The sequence below is a fragment of the Branchiostoma floridae genome, chromosome 3, assembly GCF_000003815.2.
Source record: "Branchiostoma floridae strain S238N-H82 chromosome 3, Bfl_VNyyK, whole genome shotgun sequence".
Classification (NCBI taxonomy): Eukaryota; Metazoa; Chordata; class Leptocardii; order Amphioxiformes; family Branchiostomatidae; genus Branchiostoma; species Branchiostoma floridae.
In genome coordinates this window covers 27,333,333-27,352,656 of record NC_049981.1, presented here as the reverse complement: position 1 = coordinate 27,352,656, position 19,324 = coordinate 27,333,333, and the positions used below count along the sequence as shown (strand labels likewise).

The following is a 19,324-nucleotide window of genomic DNA, read 5'->3' as shown; positions in this document are numbered from 1 at the left end:
AACTTTAGCCTAACAGGTTCCTCTTGAGTTGCTCCTGATTGGCCCTGCTAAAGCCAATATACTCCAGGTAATCAGGAATGGACCCATACCTGAAACAACAAAAGCTGGGAATTAATGTCACGACGCACTGAAAGCTGATATAACAAGGATATTTGTCACTTATGTTGACACGGGAGGTTTGGACGAAAATCTAGATATATTAAAATTCAAAAAGATATATTGCATTAGACTATTGAGACGGAGTTATGAAGGCCATTAGACTGAAAATCTAAGATGTCTGATACCAAGATTTGTAATTACTGTAGCCTGAAATTCATCCTGTTCTATCTCCAGTCTGGTCCTTTGATTGCTTCATTAAAGGATTAAAGTCTGGCATTGCTTGATAGATAATCATGTGACATTTGAATATTTGCGCTAACATATGCTAGAGCTTTGACTGGCTTTGAGTTGCACAGTAATCTGATACAGTTTTTTTCAAGTACTTAATAAACAGCAAATGTGGCAAAAACTTTTACTTTACAGTGAAAGAAATAAAGTATTTTAGACAGGAGGACAATTACTGTTGGTCTATGTAGTCCAGAAGGCCCCTCATGGTGTCCTTCTTGGCAGTGATGAAGCTGATGTCCATGTGAAAACGATCACACACCTCTTTCTGCACACGGCCAATGATTGGAGACAAACCAGACTAGAGGGCAGCAACAAAGACAAATTGTTAACTGACTAAAGAGGTTGATATGATTGAAGCAGTGCAGAGCAGGGCAGCCTGCTGGACTGACGAGTGGCTGCACTGGTACAGACAAACCTTGAGCATGACCAACGAGAGACATAGGAGAGCGCTGTGGCTCATCACATTCTATAAGTACCACAATACTTATCATCAACACGGAGTCCACCCCCAGTGAAGCATCCTGAAGCACCCGACGGACACACCCCCTACAGCCTATCAGTATCAGGTACCCACATGACCTCCCCCCTCGACACAACATTTTAGTTCCGTTCATACTTATCCTGCTGTAGACATCCCAGTATAGGTAGCATACTCTTCATCATGTTACAGGTGGCTACCTCAACCAAAACAAGTTAATGTACTGTCTGTTTTTAGTTTTATTTATGGTTGCTCTTATAGTCATACTTACATCACACATGGAGAGTATAAACATGCTGGTAACAAGGCTAGGCACAGGAATTACAAACAAAAAATTCGAGATCTGCCAGATGTCCAAAAATTTACAGATCATTTAGTGAAATACCTTGACAGGAATACCTACCTCACTTCTTGCATACTCTTTGATGATTTCTTCCCTAGACATGCCCAGACATGCCATTACCATGGTAACCACAATGCCTGTCCGGTCCTTCCCGTGGGCACAGCAGAGATTTGCAGGCAAGTTCTTGGGGTCACTCAGGAGTGTAAGAGCTGGAAATGCAAAAAGCCAGCAGCTTGTAATGTAATGTAAATGCTTTCATGCTCTATAGCATTGCTACCCATCTGCAGTATCTAGTGTAACCCTACCCTTGCTGAGGTCCGGTGTCTAAAGGTCAGACATCGAAGTTAGGGCTGCCCATTGACAAGCATGTTGAAATACACTGAATGAAGGCTTCAAAAAAGTACTAACCCATACTTCAATCTTAAAAATTCTTCTCCACCAGAAAGTCACTTGGGTCTAGTTTATAACCATTCAAAGAAAACAGAGGGTTGTTCTGCTCATTCTCCGAGAAAAGCTCGCTCTATGAAAGAAACCTCACCTCTGACCCCTTTTCCCTCCTGATACAACCAGTAGCACCCTATAACTAAAACCTGTCCTTACACCAGCTGAACTGCTGAACTGAACAAATTTTGACCCAAACAGGAAAGCTTAGACCCTACATGTCTCTTCTAACTCAAAAAGTCTCCAGATTGGGCAAAAATTTTCAAGGAAAAGAAGGATTTTCAAGGATTTTAAGTCACACCCAAATCGTCTTCCCATTTTTTGCCCTCTACCGCGCAACGCAACTCTGACGTCAGCCCTAAAGAGGACCACACCTTAAGCACATTTTGAATGGGGCAGAGTGAGTGAGTGAGTGAGTGAGTGAGTGAGTGAGTGAGTGAGTGAGTGAGTGAGTGAGTGAGTGAGAGCCTTTGAAACCCCTGCTTCTTCTATTGTGTAGATTAGTCACTCGTGACGTTTTTGATCAAGGGAGAAGAGATGAAGTCCTATAACCCATACCCTTGAAGTGGCTTTAGGGTCTTGTTACATGGAGACTATTGAGTAACTCAGTAAGCTTAGTAAGTTATGTAGTTCAGTGCCTAGAAGTGGATTGATGTAGATCAAACTTATTAAAAATTGACACTTACCAGAGTATATTGCTCCTTGGCTGAGTTCCACAATATCTATATACTGGCGAGTCAGGCCTGCTTTGTTCAGCGAGTTTCGGGCAAAGAACCTTACAAAGTGAATGTAGTTGGTCCAGAAGATGAGATCGTACACAAGGTACATCAGAGAATACAGCTGCATATACCTGCAAGGCAAAAGGTGCTTTAGCAACATCTCAAAAACAATGAGTCTATTGCAAATACAGCTCGAGTTTAATGCCCGAGGGCTAAATGCAAGTACGTTCAACATAGATATAATTGAGAGGAATATGTTATTATCTAATTCCTATATTCTAAAACAACACCATCATGACCACGTTTAAGTTTTGTTGGATTTTGATACATGGAAAATCTAAAGTAAACTGATACATGGCAAATTTACCCACGTGTTTCTAATTTATTGGTTCCTTGATCTTGATAGTAGAAACTGCTGCTTTAGCCTGAACAATTATAATATCAATTTATGACTGAGGTGTATTTTAATAGTAGTTACCATGGGACCCGTGTAAAGACGTTCCAGACGTACTGCATGGTGAAGAAGTTGATAAAGTAATGAAAGCCCCTTGACTTGACATCTCCGTTGGTCTTCGGTTTCTCCTGACTCCCGTCGCTGTAGTACCGGTACCGTAAACCGTTCGAGCTGCCCCACCGCGTGGGCGGCTTGACTTTCACAACCCGGAAGTCTTCGTCCACGAACTTTGTCTTCCCTTTGAAGGATCGGTACTCTCCTACCGAGCGAAAATCGACGATGCAGCGTAACCCCAGCCTCTGGACTGTCTCGTAATCCTGCTCTGTGATTAAATCTGGGCGGGAGGAACGATACAGCCGACCTGACACGACGGGACGGAAGTTTGGGAGGGATTTTAGCTGTACCGGCGGATTTTCACTGATGGTGGTCGCCATTTTGGTCACTTATGAGGTTGTTCCAAAAAGATTGAGGGATAGAATAGACTAGACTAAATAGTTAGATGCAGTCGCATAGGACCCCTCTACAATATAAAATATTCATATCGTAAAATTCTATAATGATAAATGGTTATTGAATAATATGAACGAAACAGAGAAGAAAAACTTATAATATATTAATTATACTTCTTCTTGGTACCCCTTTACACCGAATATTGTGCGACGATCCAACGACCTGTGATCATAGTCGAATCCACTTTTCACCAGAGGGTTGATTTTGTTTGCTTATTCTCAGGTACATATGAAACAAGAGCTCTCCAAGAAACTTTCAAAGTGAGGTGAGCAATGCTACCTGGTAGCTATTATGTGTGTTTAAATGATTAACGTTAGCTATTTCTTTAAGAACAGAAGGCGCTTCCGATCGACTAGAACTTGTCGCATGCATGAGCGGAGAAGGAGCTGGTTTAATCCGGGGCCGATGTCCAAAGGTCCGTCTTTGAGACATAGATATTATATGTCAGGACCACCTGAACCAACTTGACGTTAACTTATCTAAGATCTAAGACTGTCCTTGCTGTAACGTAACAGTTTTTGTAACGCACCAGTTGTGAGACTCCGGTTGAAGAAAGGCCCACAGTTTTACTTCCTGATGTGGAATCAGATTTGCGGTAACGTTGTGTATCAACTATCATTGTGTAGGCCGCATGAATTCAGTCTAACATTTACAATTCCAATTTACAGTATCTTTAACGCCAATCACCTTGAATTTTATCCAAAGTTATAGACACAGCTTACGTTCGATTTACAAACTTTTGGACGTATAATCTGTGACGTTAATCATAGCGCCGGGAATTTTGCTGGAAAACCCATGTGTAAATTGATCAACCGTGGCCTTACATTGTACCATGTACACATGTCGTGGAATAAAGTTCATTCATTATTTATTGTGTGCGCGTGTGTGTGCGCGCGTGTGTGCGCGCGTGTCTGTGTTCTCACACACCCCCTCTCTTTTTTCAGTTAGAAGTGTCGACATGGACTTTGAATCTCTCCCCAACTTTCGCACCGTGGTACCCGGCAAGCTGTACCGCAGCTCAACTGTTGACAACGTCACGCCAAACGATGTCGAAAAACTGTCAAGTCTGGGCATCAAAACCATCGTTGATTTACGATCAATGGAAGAACTCAACGAGTCCAGCGCTCCAAGGCTATTGGATAACACATTTCAAATTGTGGGAGTGGAGGTAAAAGACCGCAAACCCCTGGCACCAGAGCTCCACTTTACAGTCAAAGATGCAGCGTCGCGCCAAGACAAGAGGCACTTCTTTGTGGCCTTCTACAACAGGCAGTTCTTAACAGGGACTTTACAACGAAGGCCTTGGTACCAACGAGTATTCGCCATTCTCACCATGATTCTGGCATTTTTGCTAGATACAATTCTCCGTACAAATAGGAAATATTTGAAAAAAGCCACGGTCGCCATCATACTCACCGACAAAGGGATACTTCAATGGTACAAGGATATGGTAGACTATTCGACTGGAAGCATGTTTGCAGGTACAGTAACATGTAGTACATTTTAATGATTTTTATTTCTAGGTAAAAAATTTTGTGGTTTCTGGTATTATTTTGATTAAAGAATAACCAGCTTGTAAAGCTGATTGAAAACATTGGTTTTTATATTCTTCTTTTCAGCTCTGAGTATTCTATCAGACCCACAAAACCAACCTGCCTTACTCTGTTGTAAACATGGGAAAGACAGGACAGCAATCGTTGCCGCGTTGGTACTGGGAATCCTGGGAAGGAAGAAGCAGGACGTCATTGAAGACTACCACAAGTCTGAGGTCAGTGAGTGTTTTTTTTTAATCTAATAGGGACTATGTATATATAATTGGCATATGACTTGAAATTACATGTAACGGTGTGAAAATCACTTAAAAGGTAAAAGCAAATAGTGATAGTCTGGTAGATAGTTAAAATGTTTGTTCAATGTTGTTGTTTTTTTTCAGGAAGGGACCAAATCGATGTACCAGATGATGTACAATGATGTTTGTGTGAGGTTTGGTGCACAAGAATCCTACCTTTGGGCCCGAAAGGAAACAATGCAGCAATTCTTGGAGTATATTGATGAGAAGTACGTCATCCACAGGCTTATTTTCAAACCTGAAAGTACATGTACTGTTTTGCAATGCAAGTCGCATTTTTGTCATTCGTCTTTTCAATTGTTGGATGAAACAGTAAGATCTGTAGCCTTAGCAGAGAGGACAAAAGGGTAGCAATAAAAGGTTTGGATACTAGGCTATAACAACATCCATGCAAAACCCATCATGAAAATCTAGCTGACTGATTTCCTCACTATAGTATTTGCCTCAACAGGTATGGCTCTGTGGAAGCCTACTTGCTGTCCATTGGTTTCTCCATGGAGGATTTGGAAGAGATGAGGGGAAACATGCAGGGATGACTGACTCCTCACAAGCTTGACAGGGGAATGAAACCTTAGCCCTTGAAATGTACATGTCCCTATAAATTTTATTCTTTATAATGATAAAATGTACTGATTAATTGAAATATTGAGAATAAGCATGGTCTTTATCGGAAAAAGAAAGACAAACATGCACTGTAAGAAACCAGTACTAGTATGAACTGAACTGAAGTAGCATCATGCTTTTGTAGCTATTAAGATACAGATAAAATACAGATATTTAGCGTTCATACATTGATAGACAGCTACATGTATGTACATGTATGGCCTACATGGAGTTTTAACTGATTACATGAAAACTTATTCAGCCAAAGAAATAAATGTAAGGGAAACAACATATAACCATCATAGAATAAATCATATCCCAAAGAAAAACATTTTGGATGGAAATGGAAAACCATTTAGTATGTCTACAGAACTCTAGACCCTATTAAGATTATTACTAGTAAGATAGCAATACACAGTTTTTTGTCTATGATTTACTATGATTCAGTATGAACATTTCTATATAGTTAAGGGCCAATTAAAGCTCATCTGTGCAGGTTGTAATGTTGAGTAGGGGTGGGTACCGGTACAGGAAATTCAGGTACAGGTACCTGGAGCTTATTGTCTGTGACAACTGGCCATCATAGGCAGAATAATTTACCAGAAGAGTTTTGCTACAAGAGGCTTTGGCTAGCCACACAGCCTCTATGTAGATGAGTTTTTTTCAAACTTAAAACCTCTGGTAAAAATGAAATCCCACTAATATTATCAACTTCCTAAATAACTTTTTCTTGAAAGTTATATTAACCTACGTATGCTATGTATGCGGTACCACAATCCTAAGGAAACAGACAACAATTATCATTCCAATCAGTTTTCACAGACTTAAACTTAGGATACACTTGGCATGCTGAAATGAATTTGATTAAACTGCTGACTTCAGCTCATGTTTGTGGTCTCTGTATTTGATATCTATACTAGCTTTAATTAAAGCAATTAGAAGTGATAGTTCTAAAAAAAATATACATGTATACTAAAAAAGGATTTTAAGGGCATGAATGACAGCATGTATAGCTGGTACATGACTGGAACAGTTTAACATAAAATTTGGCTAATTTTTTCTGGGTAGACAATATAGATACGTCAGACAACATTAGAGATGGAAAGTTAAAGGTTTTTCTCCTTCCACGAGTGCCTCTGGACTGTTCTTTTTGCTTTCTTTACTATTGTATTAGTATCTCTCTAGTTTCCCTGTTGCCTGTCAGGCATACTGCTCAGCTGGTCAGAGTAAGAGAATGTGCACAGTTGCTTTTCTGCCCCCCCACAAATCAACAGATCTGGAATGGACCAGTCTGCGCACAGTAGTTTCTCCCTGTGCCCTGACATGTTGTACAGTGGTGCTCGTGGACTGCGCGTGTCCCAAAGCTTCAGCGTTTTGTCGTACGAGGCCGAGGTGAGGTGGTACTGGTTCGTCGGGGACCAGGCTACAGCAGAAACCCATCCTTGGTGTGCTGTGAGTGTGGACTCCACCAACACGCCCTTCTGACTTCTCAGGTCCCAGAGGCGAACGTGTCTGTCCGAGCTACCAGAAGCAAGCAGGTGGCTGAGACTGGAGTACGCAATGGAGTGAAAGGCCTTGGACCCTGTTAATGTCTCTTTTGGAATGCCAGCCTCTGCATCCCACGTCCGGATGGTGTGGTCCCATGATGCACTGCACAAGGTGATGTCATCGACCCAGGTGACTGAAGTGACAGCTTCACTGTGCCCCTGTAGAGTCATCAGTGGCGTTCTTGTCGGTCCAAGCTGCTCCTGCTTTGCTTTCTTCTTGCCTCGTGCACGCTCTTCCTCCTCCTCCTCCTCTGCATCACCCAGGGACCAGAGTTTTATCATCTTGTCCCAGGAGCCACTTGCAAACTTGTCTGCAGTCGGGTGGGTGGCCAAGCAGTCCACACTGCGAGCATGCCCCCTACAGCACAGGCTTGGTACTGCAGTTCCACCCTCCCTATTCCAGTCCCACAGGACTATGAGCTGGTCCTGTGAGGCACTGAGGAACTGCCCACCAGTTGCTTCCTGTTTGACCCATGCCACCGCCTTGACCGGCTCTGTATGTCCAGTTCCCGAGACCAGTCTCTGACCTGTTCTGGTCCATACTTGGACGGTGGAATCATAGGAACCAGACAGGATACTGTCTCTGTTACCTGCAATTCAGAAATGATGACAATGAATGATTTATTTTCCAACAAAGAATCTCTCGCAGCCCGTGGGCTGCATTGCAGATTCTATTACAATAAAATGGTGCCATGACAGCCAGTAGTTCTTATTATCAATATGATCTAAAAAATTACAATTTTATAGTTATAGTTTACAACAACCAGATAGTGATCTGAATCAATAAAAAAAATGCGTGGTGTGATGGAATGGACTCTAGCAAAATTTTGTAATTCATGATCAAATCAAATACATATATCATTGACTTGATTAAGACCAATACATAGAAGCTAAACTTTTTGTTGACATTCAATTGATGGTATGCAGGTATAAAACCATATTTCAAGTTTGTGAAACCACACTTTGAAATAAAAATAAAATAAAAGGGGTAAGGCCAGGTTGAATATACCTGAATGATGGATTGTTTAACTTTTCATGGACACACATAGCTCTTTCGTGGTGGGAAGGGCAATGCAAGGGAACAAGAGGGGGAATCATCATAATAATTTTCGTATTTTCGCTTCCCTGACATACTAGTAACCGCCCCCCTCCCCACTACAATGTGCGCCGCGCTGCACAAGTCGGGACATGCATCCCTAACTTGTTCTAACCTTGAACGCTGCTTATCCAGTCTTCCTGTTGGATAGCTGTGCTTGGTTCTGGTGCTGGCTGCCGTAACAAGAACTCTATAGACACGACTCGTTCTGCAGTCAACCCCTTGTTCTGCATGTGCGTGTTGAGAGGTAAGCGCAGGAACTCGCCCTCGACCAAAAAGTCGAACTCCCTCCGCAAGCTTTCCCCGTCGCCATCGGCAGAACTCAGGAGCCCGTTGATGAGATCGTTCAGCTCTAGAGTGGTGACGGTCGCAGGGACGGAGAAGACGTCCTCGCTAACGGTAAACTGGGGTTGTTTTGTGAAGAACTTTGCCTGCACGTGCGGCCCGGACGACGCCATTTTGTCTACCGTTCCTGGCTAGTTAGATGGCATCAAAACGTAAAACCATAGTCCCGTGGAAGGTAATGAACACTTTTCGTGCAAAACACGCTAATGTTTTCACATTCTAAAATTAAATGTAAATTTCGTTAAATTTTGTTAATTCATTGTGGGGAGATTGAGACAAATTATGTTCCTAGGCCACCTTGTGCAGCTTTGTACGATTTGCTGCGGTTAGTTAATGAAAGTTACCTAGGGTCAAATAGGGTCAAACAGATGCGGCCCAGGTCAACCTGGGTCAAAACCACCTGTATATTTGATTCGGTCATGAGAGTCGAAAATTTAAAGCAACTTTGTCGGCTTAGTGTCATGTCACATGCAGAAACGTGTAGTACTACCGCTTGTTCATAGCTTTTACTAATAATATAAGGTGGTTGGAATATTTAGGCCCCTCTTATTCTTATGTTTCCTTCAGCGCATTGTCAGTTAAAATGGGCTTGAACCTGTAAAAATTTCATAATAAGACTTTTGTTCGCAAACACATGGGAAAAGTGGGGTTTGCTATTAAGGACTACCAATGTATTTGTCTGAAGGCAGTAGTTAACGTTACTTATACAGTGTTGTGTTTCAAATATTAAAGTTAGTGTCATCACTTTATCAATGAGGCAAGTTGAGTGCAAAATACACTTAACATGATATATGCATTAAATGCATATATCATGTTAAGAGTATATGATTACTCGTCCAGATCAAGACATTATGACACTTCTAAAACGGCAAAATGTCTGGTTTACGCTTTTAATTACGTTCTGACGCCTCCACTTAGTGCAATATGCCCCACGCACAGCCATTTAATGATTAGCCCTGAATTCTTCTGTCCTTCAAATATTTCGTGCTAAGCAGGATGTGATATGTTTGCCGAGAGATAAAAGTTGACATTTACTGTAAGTTCAAACCAGGGTGAACCCTTCCTGCACCTAGCATACCGGTCCAGGCGTTCGTTTGCAGAAGTCGGTATGGAGTTTGCTGTCGTGTTCCTCCTCCTTTTCAGGGCCGCAGTGGGTAAATATGAATAGAGTTAATTTATTTCATCAGAGACGAGACAATTGTTTATTCTAATTTAGATTACTTTGAATAGCTAGTTGTTACATCTCTCACTTGTTGAGCATATGGTAACTAATGTCTGCAAGGTTGGGGGCCTCTACACCAGAAAAAAACATTATAGTACATGTTCTCCGGCCCACACCAGGCTATCTGGAATTTTAACAGTATGAAGTACTAATAAACTGCCTTGTAAAGTATCCCAACCGTCCTCTGTTGTATCGGTTCCCATGGATAACAGAACATACAGAGATCAAAGATGTTGCTTCATGTCCCTGTTGTTATTTATTTATTTGTTTGTTTGTTTGTTTGTTGTTGTTTTTTTCGTGTGAAGCCTGTAATCCAGGCGAGTTCTCCTGTACGGACGGGTCAGACTGTGTGACGACCAGCTGGCTGTGTGACGGCTGGCAAGACTGTGACGATAGCTCGGACGAAGTGCAGGCAAACTGCGACGGTAAGATTAAGAGAGAGAGAGAGAGAGAGTGAGTGTGTGTACGTATGTGTGCGCGTGTGTGTGTGCCGCAGTGCTTGTGTGAAGGAGAGACACATACAGAGCTCGAGTGAAAGGAGAGAGAAAGAGAGAGAGAGAGAGAGAGAGAGAGAGAGAGAGAGAGAAGCATAGAGAGAGCTCTAGGGGAAGGAGATGTCCAGAGTGAGGATAGGCCGGGTGATCAATTATCGTGACTGTTGTCACTTCTGAATAGTGCATTGATAAGATCTTTGCTGAGAACCCATTCAAACTTGTGTGCGTGGCTTACTCTGCAGCTCATCCCTACAACTGTGACGCCAACCAGTTTGAGTGCCCCAACAGTGGTCGCTGTATCCCGGATGTGTGGAGATGCGACGGTGATGATGACTGTTCGGACAACAGCGACGAACAGGACTGTTCTGGTACTGTAGGTACGCGCGCAAACCTTCCCACTGTACCGTTTTCAAACCATCTTGATTTTATCATATCATGAGCAAATCTTCTGATAGTGACACGTACAAATACATATTTGTGCAATCTGTACACTGAGAAAGGTAAGTAGATTTCTATCATCAATAAAGGTATCTGCTTCTGAACAGAAGATGATTTAAATAACACAGAAAGGTTATCAAAATAAAACGCTCTTAGTTGGATGTCAAAGTATTTGTAACTATGTTCTTACAGTAGATTTCTTCACTATTTATTTTAATGCTACAAACGTAAAGAGTCGCACTACTAGCAAGTGTTCGACTTTTCTCATGCAGTCCCTGGCGGAACAGGAAGCAACTGCAACCACGTGCAGGAGGGGTCTGACTCGGGAACCATCTCCCTCACTAACTACCAGGTGATACAGCTCGTTCTTTGACACAATGATACCTTTGCTTACGGTTGCTTGTGCACAATTTTGACGATGTTGTTTGTGTAAATGATATGATAAATCTCACATTAAACCTGTCTGCGGAAGTTGATGTATGTGCATACAGAAAAAATATATTGCTTTTTTTTTCACATTTTTCATTACCTGATATTACGTAAAAATGATACCGTGTCGCAATTTTTCTACTAGAACAACATGGACTGTCTGTGGACAATATCCGTCAGTGCTGGCAACGCCATTATGCTGCAGTTCACCAGCTTCTCGCTAGAAGAGGACTCTCTGTGCGAGTACGTAAACAACGCCAATGTCTCCACGTACATACGAAATGATAAAGAACGGATCGGAGAATTTGGTTTTCTTTCAAAGAAATAAGAACTGATGTCAAAAATAGATGAGGTGAAACACAAACAACACATATCAATGACAGTAGTAGAGGTTGAATTTATATAATGTCTAATTTTATGACGGCACTGTTGATCAACAGTGATAAAGAGAGACATTTTCTGTCTCTTGTAGGAATTTCGAAGCCTGATTATGATAACTGCAAAGAAGAAAGAAAAAGAAGCAATAACAAAAGCACTTCCTCTGCATGCAACGTTGTAAAAATTTCCGACACAGTTATTACAACAAACAATAAAGATCCTGCCGAACCTTACTTGCTAATTTTTTAACCTTGTTTTGACCTTCTTACAGGTACGACTACGTAGCTGTCTATGACGGACCGACCGTCTCTTCCCCGCTGCTGGGCAAGTTCTGCGGCTCCACCCCGCCCGGTCCTGTCCAGTCTAGCGGCAACCAGATCGTCGTCCGGTTCTACTCGGACTACAGCGGAGAGTACGACGGTTTTGAAGCCACGTACACCGCTGTGCCACCTAGTGCTTAAAATCTCTTAATCTTTACAGCAAATAAACTGATCGGAGTTATTCTGGTGGTCTTCCGCAACCTTTTCGTTGTCTCTCTCTAGCGGTGTGCGCTTTCTTGGGCATATCGTCCCGTTTAGGAGTCGGTGAAGTCTTAGAGTTGAAAATGTGTACCACTAGAAAGAAGTAATAGATGTTGCAAATATGCCTTAAACGCATATTTACATCTGCCTGGATGTCACGATTTCACACAGATAGCTGCAGGGGAAATATGTTCAAGCATCATAATTGTAAAGGTGTTTTTATAAAGCAACTACCATGCATGATATCTACTGATCAGAAGCAATGTTTTGCCGTCTCCTGTACCTCCCGGCCCAGGGATTAGAGACACGTAAAAGCTAAACAACATCACCATCCAATGAATAAATAAATAATAGACTAGAGTTCGGCGACCTCATACCTCCATGAAAATTTAAAGCTTTCGTAAATTTCATGCAATTGACTAACACATTAACATAATTAATGCATGGTGTTGTTCATCATTGACTAACGTACACATGTCACAGTTATAAAATTCCCATTATTAATCATAAAGCGGTTTTGCAATTTTTACATAAATTGTGCAAAAAAGGTCCTCATTACCATATTTGGTATCTGCTTATATTCCACCTATCATAATTAACATGTGTTACATGTATTGAGGTCCAGCTATTGAAAACAATGGAACTATACACTTTCCTCATTAAGTATGCAAATTAAGTCCTCATTTGCATAACATGTATATCATTATGAACATCTTTGCTCAAGCTACCCGCATGCCTAAAATGCAGGCAATCCGTCGTTCCTTTCTGCAGTTATCCTCTTTGGAGTGTCTTGACAAAAACACCCATGCAGTTCCACAATTAAATGTTAGGGGGCTGAAACTTGCCCCACTTTGTCATGACACCAAAAGCTATCTATCACCAAAACGTCAAGACCATAGCATGTCTGGAACAAGAGATACATTGAAAAAAACTGCTATGATAGAATATTCTCATTAATTATGCAAATGTACTCCTGTTTGCATAATTAGTATTATATCTTGTAAAACATTGTCTAAGGTACCTACATACCAAAAATGATGAAAATCCGTTGTTCCCTTCTTGAGTTATCGTCTTCAGAAGTTTTTGACAAAAATGCCCCTGCTTTCCCAAAACTAGACGCTAGGGGGCCAAAACTTATGTCACTTATTTCCGAGCACAAGAGCTATCTAATACTTCAAAATCGTGCCCATAGCTTGCTCAGAACACGAGATAGCAAACCCGGAAATGCGCTGCAGTACCAAGGGAAGCCGCTAGGGGGCCCAAAATCTAATCATTTCCAGCTTTCATCACACCCTACCAACACACCAAGTATGAAACCAATCCACCAAGCCGTTCTTGAGTTATCTTGTTTAAACACACACACACACACAGACAGACAGACAGACAGACAAACACAGGGTAAAATATAACCTCCATGACATTTCATGGAGGTAATAATCTATCCCTTGCACCTTTTACAAGATAAGAAATGCAATTTAGATGGGTATAAGCTAAGCTGGAGTAAAATTGAGAAACAAGATAGGGCTTTGTGGCATCTCTTCGGTCATTTATACATTTGTCACTTTACTTATTTTACAAAAAAAAGTTTATATAAGGTCAAAATAGAATACAGCTGATTTTAAAATCTTTTAAAACCTTTATCAACATTCACATAACGTTGTACAGCGAATATATTGAATGCATGATAGTACACAAAACAATTATGATTTGTTGTAGTTTTCATGAGATTACAAAAATAGTTGTCTTTTAAAGCATCTAAAGAATGAAATATAACAAATGATGTAAGCGGTTATGGTCAAATTTTAGCCAGGACTTAGCTGATAAAGACAACATAGGTCAACAAGTGTGACATATAACACGGCTCAATATTGTCCTGTAGAACGAAATTAGATTCGTGTCCAATCATGACGTCGGTAAACCTCGGTCGCATATTGGTGATGTAAATACGTCAAACTACATTTAGCGGGGTGAAACACTGAGGGACGTTTAGACAATAATGGCATCTCCCACACGCAGATATAATGGCAATTGTACCATCGGGTCGTCTGGGAGACGACCATCTCTTACGGCTGACCTACTAAAACTTGATGGGAAAATACACACCTTATCGGAAACAACAGTGTCTCTTCTAGGACACTGACGACATCAGGACTTGGGTAAATATACCTGGTGACATCATTATGAAGAAATCACCTAAGTAATGCGTGTGAAAGGATGCCTCAATTTTATCTTGTGTTATGAAATCCGTAAACTTAAACCATTGATAAGATATTTTATAAACACTTTATTGATGGTACAATGTAATGTCCACCTCGGGTTATATTTCTTATAACGGAGCAAAACGTAAGAAAACATAGCCCCTCGGTCCAAGGAAACTTGCAATAGATTATGCCTTGTCATTTAGATAGTGAGCATAGTTTCTTAAATATCTTAAGTAAAACGGACAGGTGTATCATGGGCGTGGGCGTTGAGAAGTCATCAAGAAAAGTTGGCTCAATCATTTAGAGATTCCCTCAGCATTTCTTTATTTGTTTAGTGTGGGACATTATGGGCACGAGCAGGTGTTCAAATCCCAACACTGGAGAAGAAACATCCGTTCGGATAGGTGTTAAATACTAACATAAGATAGGTAAAGTACATGTATGCACACTTTGCTCCCATCGCTATAAAAAGCACAAATAGAGGAGGTCGTTCTCTTCACCTGTTTTAGCCATAGCTCGAGCTCACAGCCATGAAGGTCTTCGCAACATTTTTGCTATTTCTCGGAGTCGCACTTGGTACGTACATACGTAATAGTCATCTTTACGTATTCTGAATGTGATTGACTTTAGGAACGCAACGTTTTCCTTCGAATGAGATCTTATGTTTTTATAATGTTGCGCAAGCTTTTTGTTCATGCAGCCATGCTTCAGACAACGATGAATATTCGTAGAGAGCAACAGAGTGATTCTCAAGCAGAACGTGCAATTCAATAATCCAATGATCAATGAAAATCCCAGTCATGGGATTGTCAAGGAATCGGTATGGCTGTTCACAACACCAACTATTTTCCAACAACATGTTGCTTCAGATTTCATGTTTAAAGCACGTTTTAAAAACATTTTGCATTTTGTAGCGTGTGACAGCGACGAGTACGACTGTGGTGCCGGGAACGGCTACTGTATCCCCGACAACTGGGAGTGCGACGGCTGGGACGACTGCTCAGACGGCGTCGATGAGTCTAACTGTAACAGAAGTTTTCTCACTACTTCTCACATTTTGGACATTGGAAAATGGCTATGTATCTAAATATAGACGTATTGTAAATGTGCCATGCAAGGTCATGAACTTAGTCCTTGGAGCTGGGGTGGGGCATACTAGTACAAATGTATATGGAGGGGGGGGGGGGGCTGCCGTTGTCCATTCTCTTCTCCTTGGCGTTTCAAACGTTCGTACTCCAATACTTTTACAGTACCATTGCGCACTAGCTACAGATAGTTCGAAACCTTCGAGTAACTCGTTCACTCTTGAGTTTTAGGGAGTTCAATGCGGATCTTGTCACAGTGCTGAGTGCAGACTATATCTATCAAACTGTCATGATAGAGTCCTGTAAAAAGATGTAACAGGACAAAACTCTACCACAGGCGGAGGTACCGGTCCCCAGGAACCTGACTGCGTCTTGGCCCACCAACGCCCATGTGATAATGGCGGCTGTGTGCCTCTGAACTGGGTATGTGACGGCATGGACGACTGTGGTGACAACAGCGACGAGGAGAACTGCCCAGGCGTCGACCCAGGTGACAAATACGTTTCTTTTCACAGCCAAATGAACGCTTTGTTACCCCAGGAAGATAATAGATAGAGATATGAGAAGATCGAATCTGAAGCATCTCCATGAATATCTTACCTTGGAAAACGTGTTGCGTTGCATACTAGTATCTGAAAGGGAACGTATTAATGTATAAACGTATAAACGTATTAAACGAAAAAACGACAATTCAGCCTTTTGTAAATGTGCTGCAAAAGTTTTTAATGTCAATGGCAATAAACCATGTATTCGTATTCTCTCTGTATTCGTAATTGTCTTTATTCTGTTAAAATGTTGATAGTCATTATTCTGTCAAAATGTTGATCTTTGACAACCTTAACATGACATTTTCCTGAACTGTGACTGCAACTTTGCTGTCTTAAGTGATTTTCTGATTATTTCAGGTCCACTGACCCCAACTCAATGCTCTAGCACCCAGTTCGAGTGTGCGAACGGCCACTGCACCTACGCCTCTTGGGTTTGTGATGGAGACAACGACTGTGGTGATTGGAGTGACGAGCAGAGCTGTTCTGGTGGAAGTGGGTTTTGTTTCGTCTTGTTCAAATATTAGGCAACGCTGCGGCCCACACTAGGGGTCAAGCAGTTTGGGAGGTGCGCTCCGCTCTTATTGCTGCGATTTCGATTCTGGTGGTAGATGGCCGGATCTTTGAAGTTTGTTGGATGTGTACTTTGTCTTATGTCGTGCGGTAACAAGTTCTAGTCCAAGACTGTCCATGGAAAATACGAGTGCGAGTAATTAGAATAATTAGACAGCCATTGAGGAGTTTGACTCTAATGCCACAAGTGTGTAGTTACAGAAGGATTAGCTTTCCTTCCTAGTCCAAATCCCTCCTATCGGAACACTGCGCAGGTATAGTATCTCTCCAGACCTTGAAATAATTTCACACGATATATTCAGATTACGTATATCCTAAATTTTCAAGGGCTAACAATTACCTAATACTTTAAAACGGAACAGACTGTCTGATTTGTTCTAAATTGTGCCCCCGCAGATCCAGATCCCGATCCCGGATGCCCCAGTGATCGGTTCGAGTGCGACAATGGCCGCTGTATCCTGGCCCATTGGGAGTGTGACGGCTATGACGACTGCAGCGACAACAGTGACGAAGACCACTGCCCTGGCGGCGGCGGTCAGTGTTGTTTTCATTTCTGTTGTGACTCAATGGCACATCCTTTTTCTTAAGCAAAATTTGTGAGGTAGCATTGCTAGCCCTTGCCCATGTAAAGTTCAGAATGGATATGATTTTGCCAGCGGACACTTGCCTGAACCTGCACTACACAACTATGACATCTGAACGTGTACATATAGATCAGGATGGGGGGAGTGCATTGACTGTTTGGGATCCGTAATTATTCATCCATAAGGTAGGAGATTGCACAACAGAAGTAAAAGCTTTTAAAAACAGACGTTTAGAAATCTAAATGTAACCGTAACATTATTTCTCCACAGTTATCAACCCAGTTGTGAACCCCGAGACACCCTGTGGCGGGCAGCTGAAGGAAGATGCTGGAGTCATCACCCATCTGAACTATGACAACGGCATGGACTGCGAATGGGAGATCTCCGTGTCCGATGGCAACTACGTGTACATGGAGTTCACTTCCTTTGAGCTGGAGTCCGCCAGCTCTAGCAGCGGTACCTGCAAGTAGGTTCTGTTTAAAGGAGCGTTTTTAAAAACGAAGTACAGTTCTGTGTACACATGATTCCTGACTTTTCGAACTTTGGGAATGACGAGTTTTTCTTCTCTTTTTGTCTGTCTAGTTATGACCACGTGGAAATCTATGATGGCCTTTCCAATGACGCCCCTCTTCTGGCCAAACTGTGTGGAGATGAGCTGCCCAAGCCAGTCCAAAGCACGGGGAACCGCGTGTCCGTCCAGTTTAAGAGTGACGTTAGCATCACTAAGGACGGTTTTGAGATGAGGTACTATGCTGTTGCTATCGATGACGGCTCTGGGGAGGGCAGCGGCTCCAATGTAGTGGACGCACGCGACCAGGATGCCTTCATCTTCTAAGCATTTACAAGGGTTTTGTCTTTCTCATCAGCTAGGGAAACAACTTGAGATTGTGAAATAAAGGCAAATATCATTTCAACTCGTCATTTTGCTACACTTATCTTTAAATTAGAAGCGTGTTCTTTGGTAACAGAGTGACACGTAGACATTACCAAATTACCAAACGTCAAGATCATAAAGTAGACGGACATGGAGAGAAAAGCTGGAAACGGTTCTATAAATTTACCTACCTTCTAGTTCTGACCTACATTAGCTATTTTCGAGACAATGTTACAATTTAACCGGTAGAAACATTGGTTATCTTGTTGTCACACAATAAATAAACATTTCCTGCTCCTGATGGCACAGATGTTACTGTTCTCAACACACCATGGTGACGAAACATGCGAGAGTCATCAAATAAGACACCATTACATAACTCGTCAAAGAATTTATTTATTACCAAAACAAATGTATGTCAGACATAGCAGCAAGACATTCTTGTCTGTAAATTGAACCAAAATGTTATCTAACCCATAGCGCGTCACCACACCTAATTTGAGGCTAAGTACAAGCATATAGGATCTGAAAGTCATAATCAATACACATATAATATTATGATCATTACCATCATTACAATCCAATTCCTGTAAAGCGTGATGGATATAATTCAAAATAAAGGCATAGATGAGAAAATGTATCAGCGAGCTATCGTTTGAATTAAACATAGCCTTGTGTAAATATTTCGTTTGCCAAAAACAAAATGACATTTAACCTTTTTCGAAGAAAAAACAATGTTAAATGAAAATAAATCATATCTGAAGATTGCTTCTCCTACTGATCTCAAGGTGGAATAGCATTTTCCTAATACACTTAAAATTTTGTTGCCCATTTGTATCAAAACATTACCAATGGCAACCTCCAGAAAAGCAGTACAGTTGTACAATGTCAACTTTTCAACAATAGTTTTGCTCCTGCACAATTGTCTCAGCATACTGACCATAAGAGTACGGCTTTGTCTCGTATATAGTTAGCTACAGGCTCATTAGAATATGTTCAATTTATTAACTAATTTCTAGCTAGACAAAACAAGATTAATTCAAAATACATGATTATTGATGCTTCTTAACCTATATTAACTATGTAGTTAGATAAAGGCTGAGAACTGTTACAGACTACAGCACATTGGAATATTTCAACATTTGGTATGTCATCAGTAGTAATGTATGTCTATACCAAAAACTACAAAACACCATCACCAATAATGT

At 41.4% G+C, this 19,324-nt stretch overlaps 5 protein-coding genes across 10 annotated transcripts in view; 3 read left to right on the top strand and 2 right to left on the bottom strand.

The window, feature by feature from the left end:
* Positions 1-3,309, bottom strand: part of LOC118411338 — a gene marked incomplete in the record, with an annotated part of 3,745 nt that extends 436 nt beyond the window's left edge. The window contains 5 exon segments of the mRNA XM_035813561.1: positions 1-89; positions 561-685; positions 1,269-1,417; positions 2,336-2,499; positions 2,847-3,309. Coding sequence (XP_035669454.1) covers positions 5-89; positions 561-685; positions 1,269-1,417; positions 2,336-2,499; positions 2,847-3,256 — 933 coding nt within the window.
* Positions 3,310-3,469: 160 nt separating this feature from the next.
* LOC118411337 lies at positions 3,470-5,879 on the top strand. 5 transcript variants are annotated; one of them, XM_035813560.1, is made up of 5 exons: positions 3,486-3,592; positions 4,281-4,813; positions 4,952-5,100; positions 5,266-5,390; positions 5,633-5,879. In XM_035813560.1, exons 1-5 carry the CDS (start codon positions 3,561-3,563, stop codon positions 5,715-5,717), a joined length of 924 nt encoding a protein of 307 aa, XP_035669453.1. In that variant the 5' UTR covers positions 3,486-3,560; the 3' UTR covers positions 5,718-5,879. The 5 variants fall into 5 exon arrangements, with proteins under 5 accessions (XP_035669452.1, XP_035669449.1, XP_035669448.1 ...); XM_035813559.1 differs by lacking the exon at positions 5,633-5,879 and having other exon boundaries at positions 3,470-3,554; positions 5,266-5,625; XM_035813556.1 differs by lacking the exon at positions 5,633-5,879 and having other exon boundaries at positions 3,480-3,597; positions 5,266-5,625.
* A 236-nt stretch (positions 5,880-6,115) lies between these two features.
* Positions 6,116-8,925, bottom strand: LOC118411336 (ribosome biogenesis protein wdr12-like). The gene is made up of 2 exons (XM_035813554.1): positions 8,543-8,925; positions 6,116-7,921 (listed from the first exon to the last, which is right to left on the bottom strand). The coding sequence occupies exons 1-2, from the start codon at positions 8,883-8,885 to the stop codon at positions 6,966-6,968; spliced, it is 1,299 nt and encodes a 432-aa protein (XP_035669447.1). The 5' UTR covers positions 8,886-8,925; the 3' UTR covers positions 6,116-6,965.
* Positions 8,926-9,796: 871 nt separating this feature from the next.
* LOC118412145 (membrane frizzled-related protein-like) lies at positions 9,797-12,236 on the top strand. Its single transcript, XM_035814847.1, has 6 exons — positions 9,797-9,926; positions 10,300-10,419; positions 10,731-10,865; positions 11,199-11,278; positions 11,501-11,598; positions 12,005-12,236. Exons 1-6 carry the CDS (start codon positions 9,881-9,883, stop codon positions 12,192-12,194), a joined length of 669 nt encoding a protein of 222 aa, XP_035670740.1. The 5' UTR covers positions 9,797-9,880; the 3' UTR covers positions 12,195-12,236.
* Positions 12,237-14,893: 2,657 nt separating this feature from the next.
* On the top strand, positions 14,894-18,754 carry LOC118411203 (low-density lipoprotein receptor-related protein 8-like). Of its 2 annotated transcripts, none has more exons than XM_035813289.1 (7): positions 14,894-15,031; positions 15,370-15,480; positions 15,878-16,030; positions 16,446-16,580; positions 17,055-17,192; positions 17,513-17,708; positions 17,825-18,754. In XM_035813289.1, exons 1-7 carry the CDS (start codon positions 14,986-14,988, stop codon positions 18,075-18,077), a joined length of 1,032 nt encoding a protein of 343 aa, XP_035669182.1. In that variant the 5' UTR covers positions 14,894-14,985; the 3' UTR covers positions 18,078-18,754. The 2 variants fall into 2 exon arrangements, with proteins under 2 accessions (XP_035669182.1, XP_035669181.1); XM_035813288.1 differs by having other exon boundaries at positions 15,370-15,486.
* Positions 18,755-19,324: the final 570 nt, after the last annotated feature.

What these genes read in the sequence shown, in the direction of transcription:
- LOC118411337 (XM_035813555.1), top strand. Translation starts at nt 3,561, where the DNA reads ATGAAACAAGAGCTCTCCAAGAAACTTTCAAA. An exon ending in CTCTCCAAGAAACTTTCAAA is followed by an intron (nt 3,593 to 4,280) that starts GTGAGGTGAGCA and finishes TTTTTCAGTTAG; the next exon opens with AAGTGTCGACATGGACTTTG. An exon ending in AAGACTACCACAAGTCTGAG is followed by an intron (nt 5,101 to 5,265) that starts GTCAGTGAGTGT and finishes GTTTTTTTTCAG; the next exon opens with GAAGGGACCAAATCGATGTA.
- LOC118411336 (XM_035813554.1), bottom strand. Translation starts at nt 8,885, where the DNA reads ATGGCGTCGTCCGGGCCGCACGTGCAGGCAAAGTTCTTCACAAAACAA. An exon ending in CTGGATAAGCAGCGTTCAAG is followed by an intron (nt 7,922 to 8,542) that starts GTTAGAACAAGT and finishes TCTGAATTGCAG; the next exon opens with GTAACAGAGACAGTATCCTG.
- LOC118412145 (XM_035814847.1), top strand. Translation starts at nt 9,881, where the DNA reads ATGGAGTTTGCTGTCGTGTTCCTCCTCCTTTTCAGGGCCGCAGTGG. An exon ending in CCTTTTCAGGGCCGCAGTGG is followed by an intron (nt 9,927 to 10,299) that starts GTAAATATGAAT and finishes TTTCGTGTGAAG; the next exon opens with CCTGTAATCCAGGCGAGTTC. An exon ending in GAAGAGGACTCTCTGTGCGA is followed by an intron (nt 11,599 to 12,004) that starts GTACGTAAACAA and finishes ACCTTCTTACAG; the next exon opens with GTACGACTACGTAGCTGTCT.
- LOC118411203 (XM_035813288.1), top strand. Translation starts at nt 14,986, where the DNA reads ATGAAGGTCTTCGCAACATTTTTGCTATTTCTCGGAGTCGCACTTG. An exon ending in CTGCCCAGGCGTCGACCCAG is followed by an intron (nt 16,031 to 16,445) that starts GTGACAAATACG and finishes TGATTATTTCAG; the next exon opens with GTCCACTGACCCCAACTCAA. An exon ending in CCACTGCCCTGGCGGCGGCG is followed by an intron (nt 17,193 to 17,512) that starts GTCAGTGTTGTT and finishes ATTTCTCCACAG; the next exon opens with TTATCAACCCAGTTGTGAAC.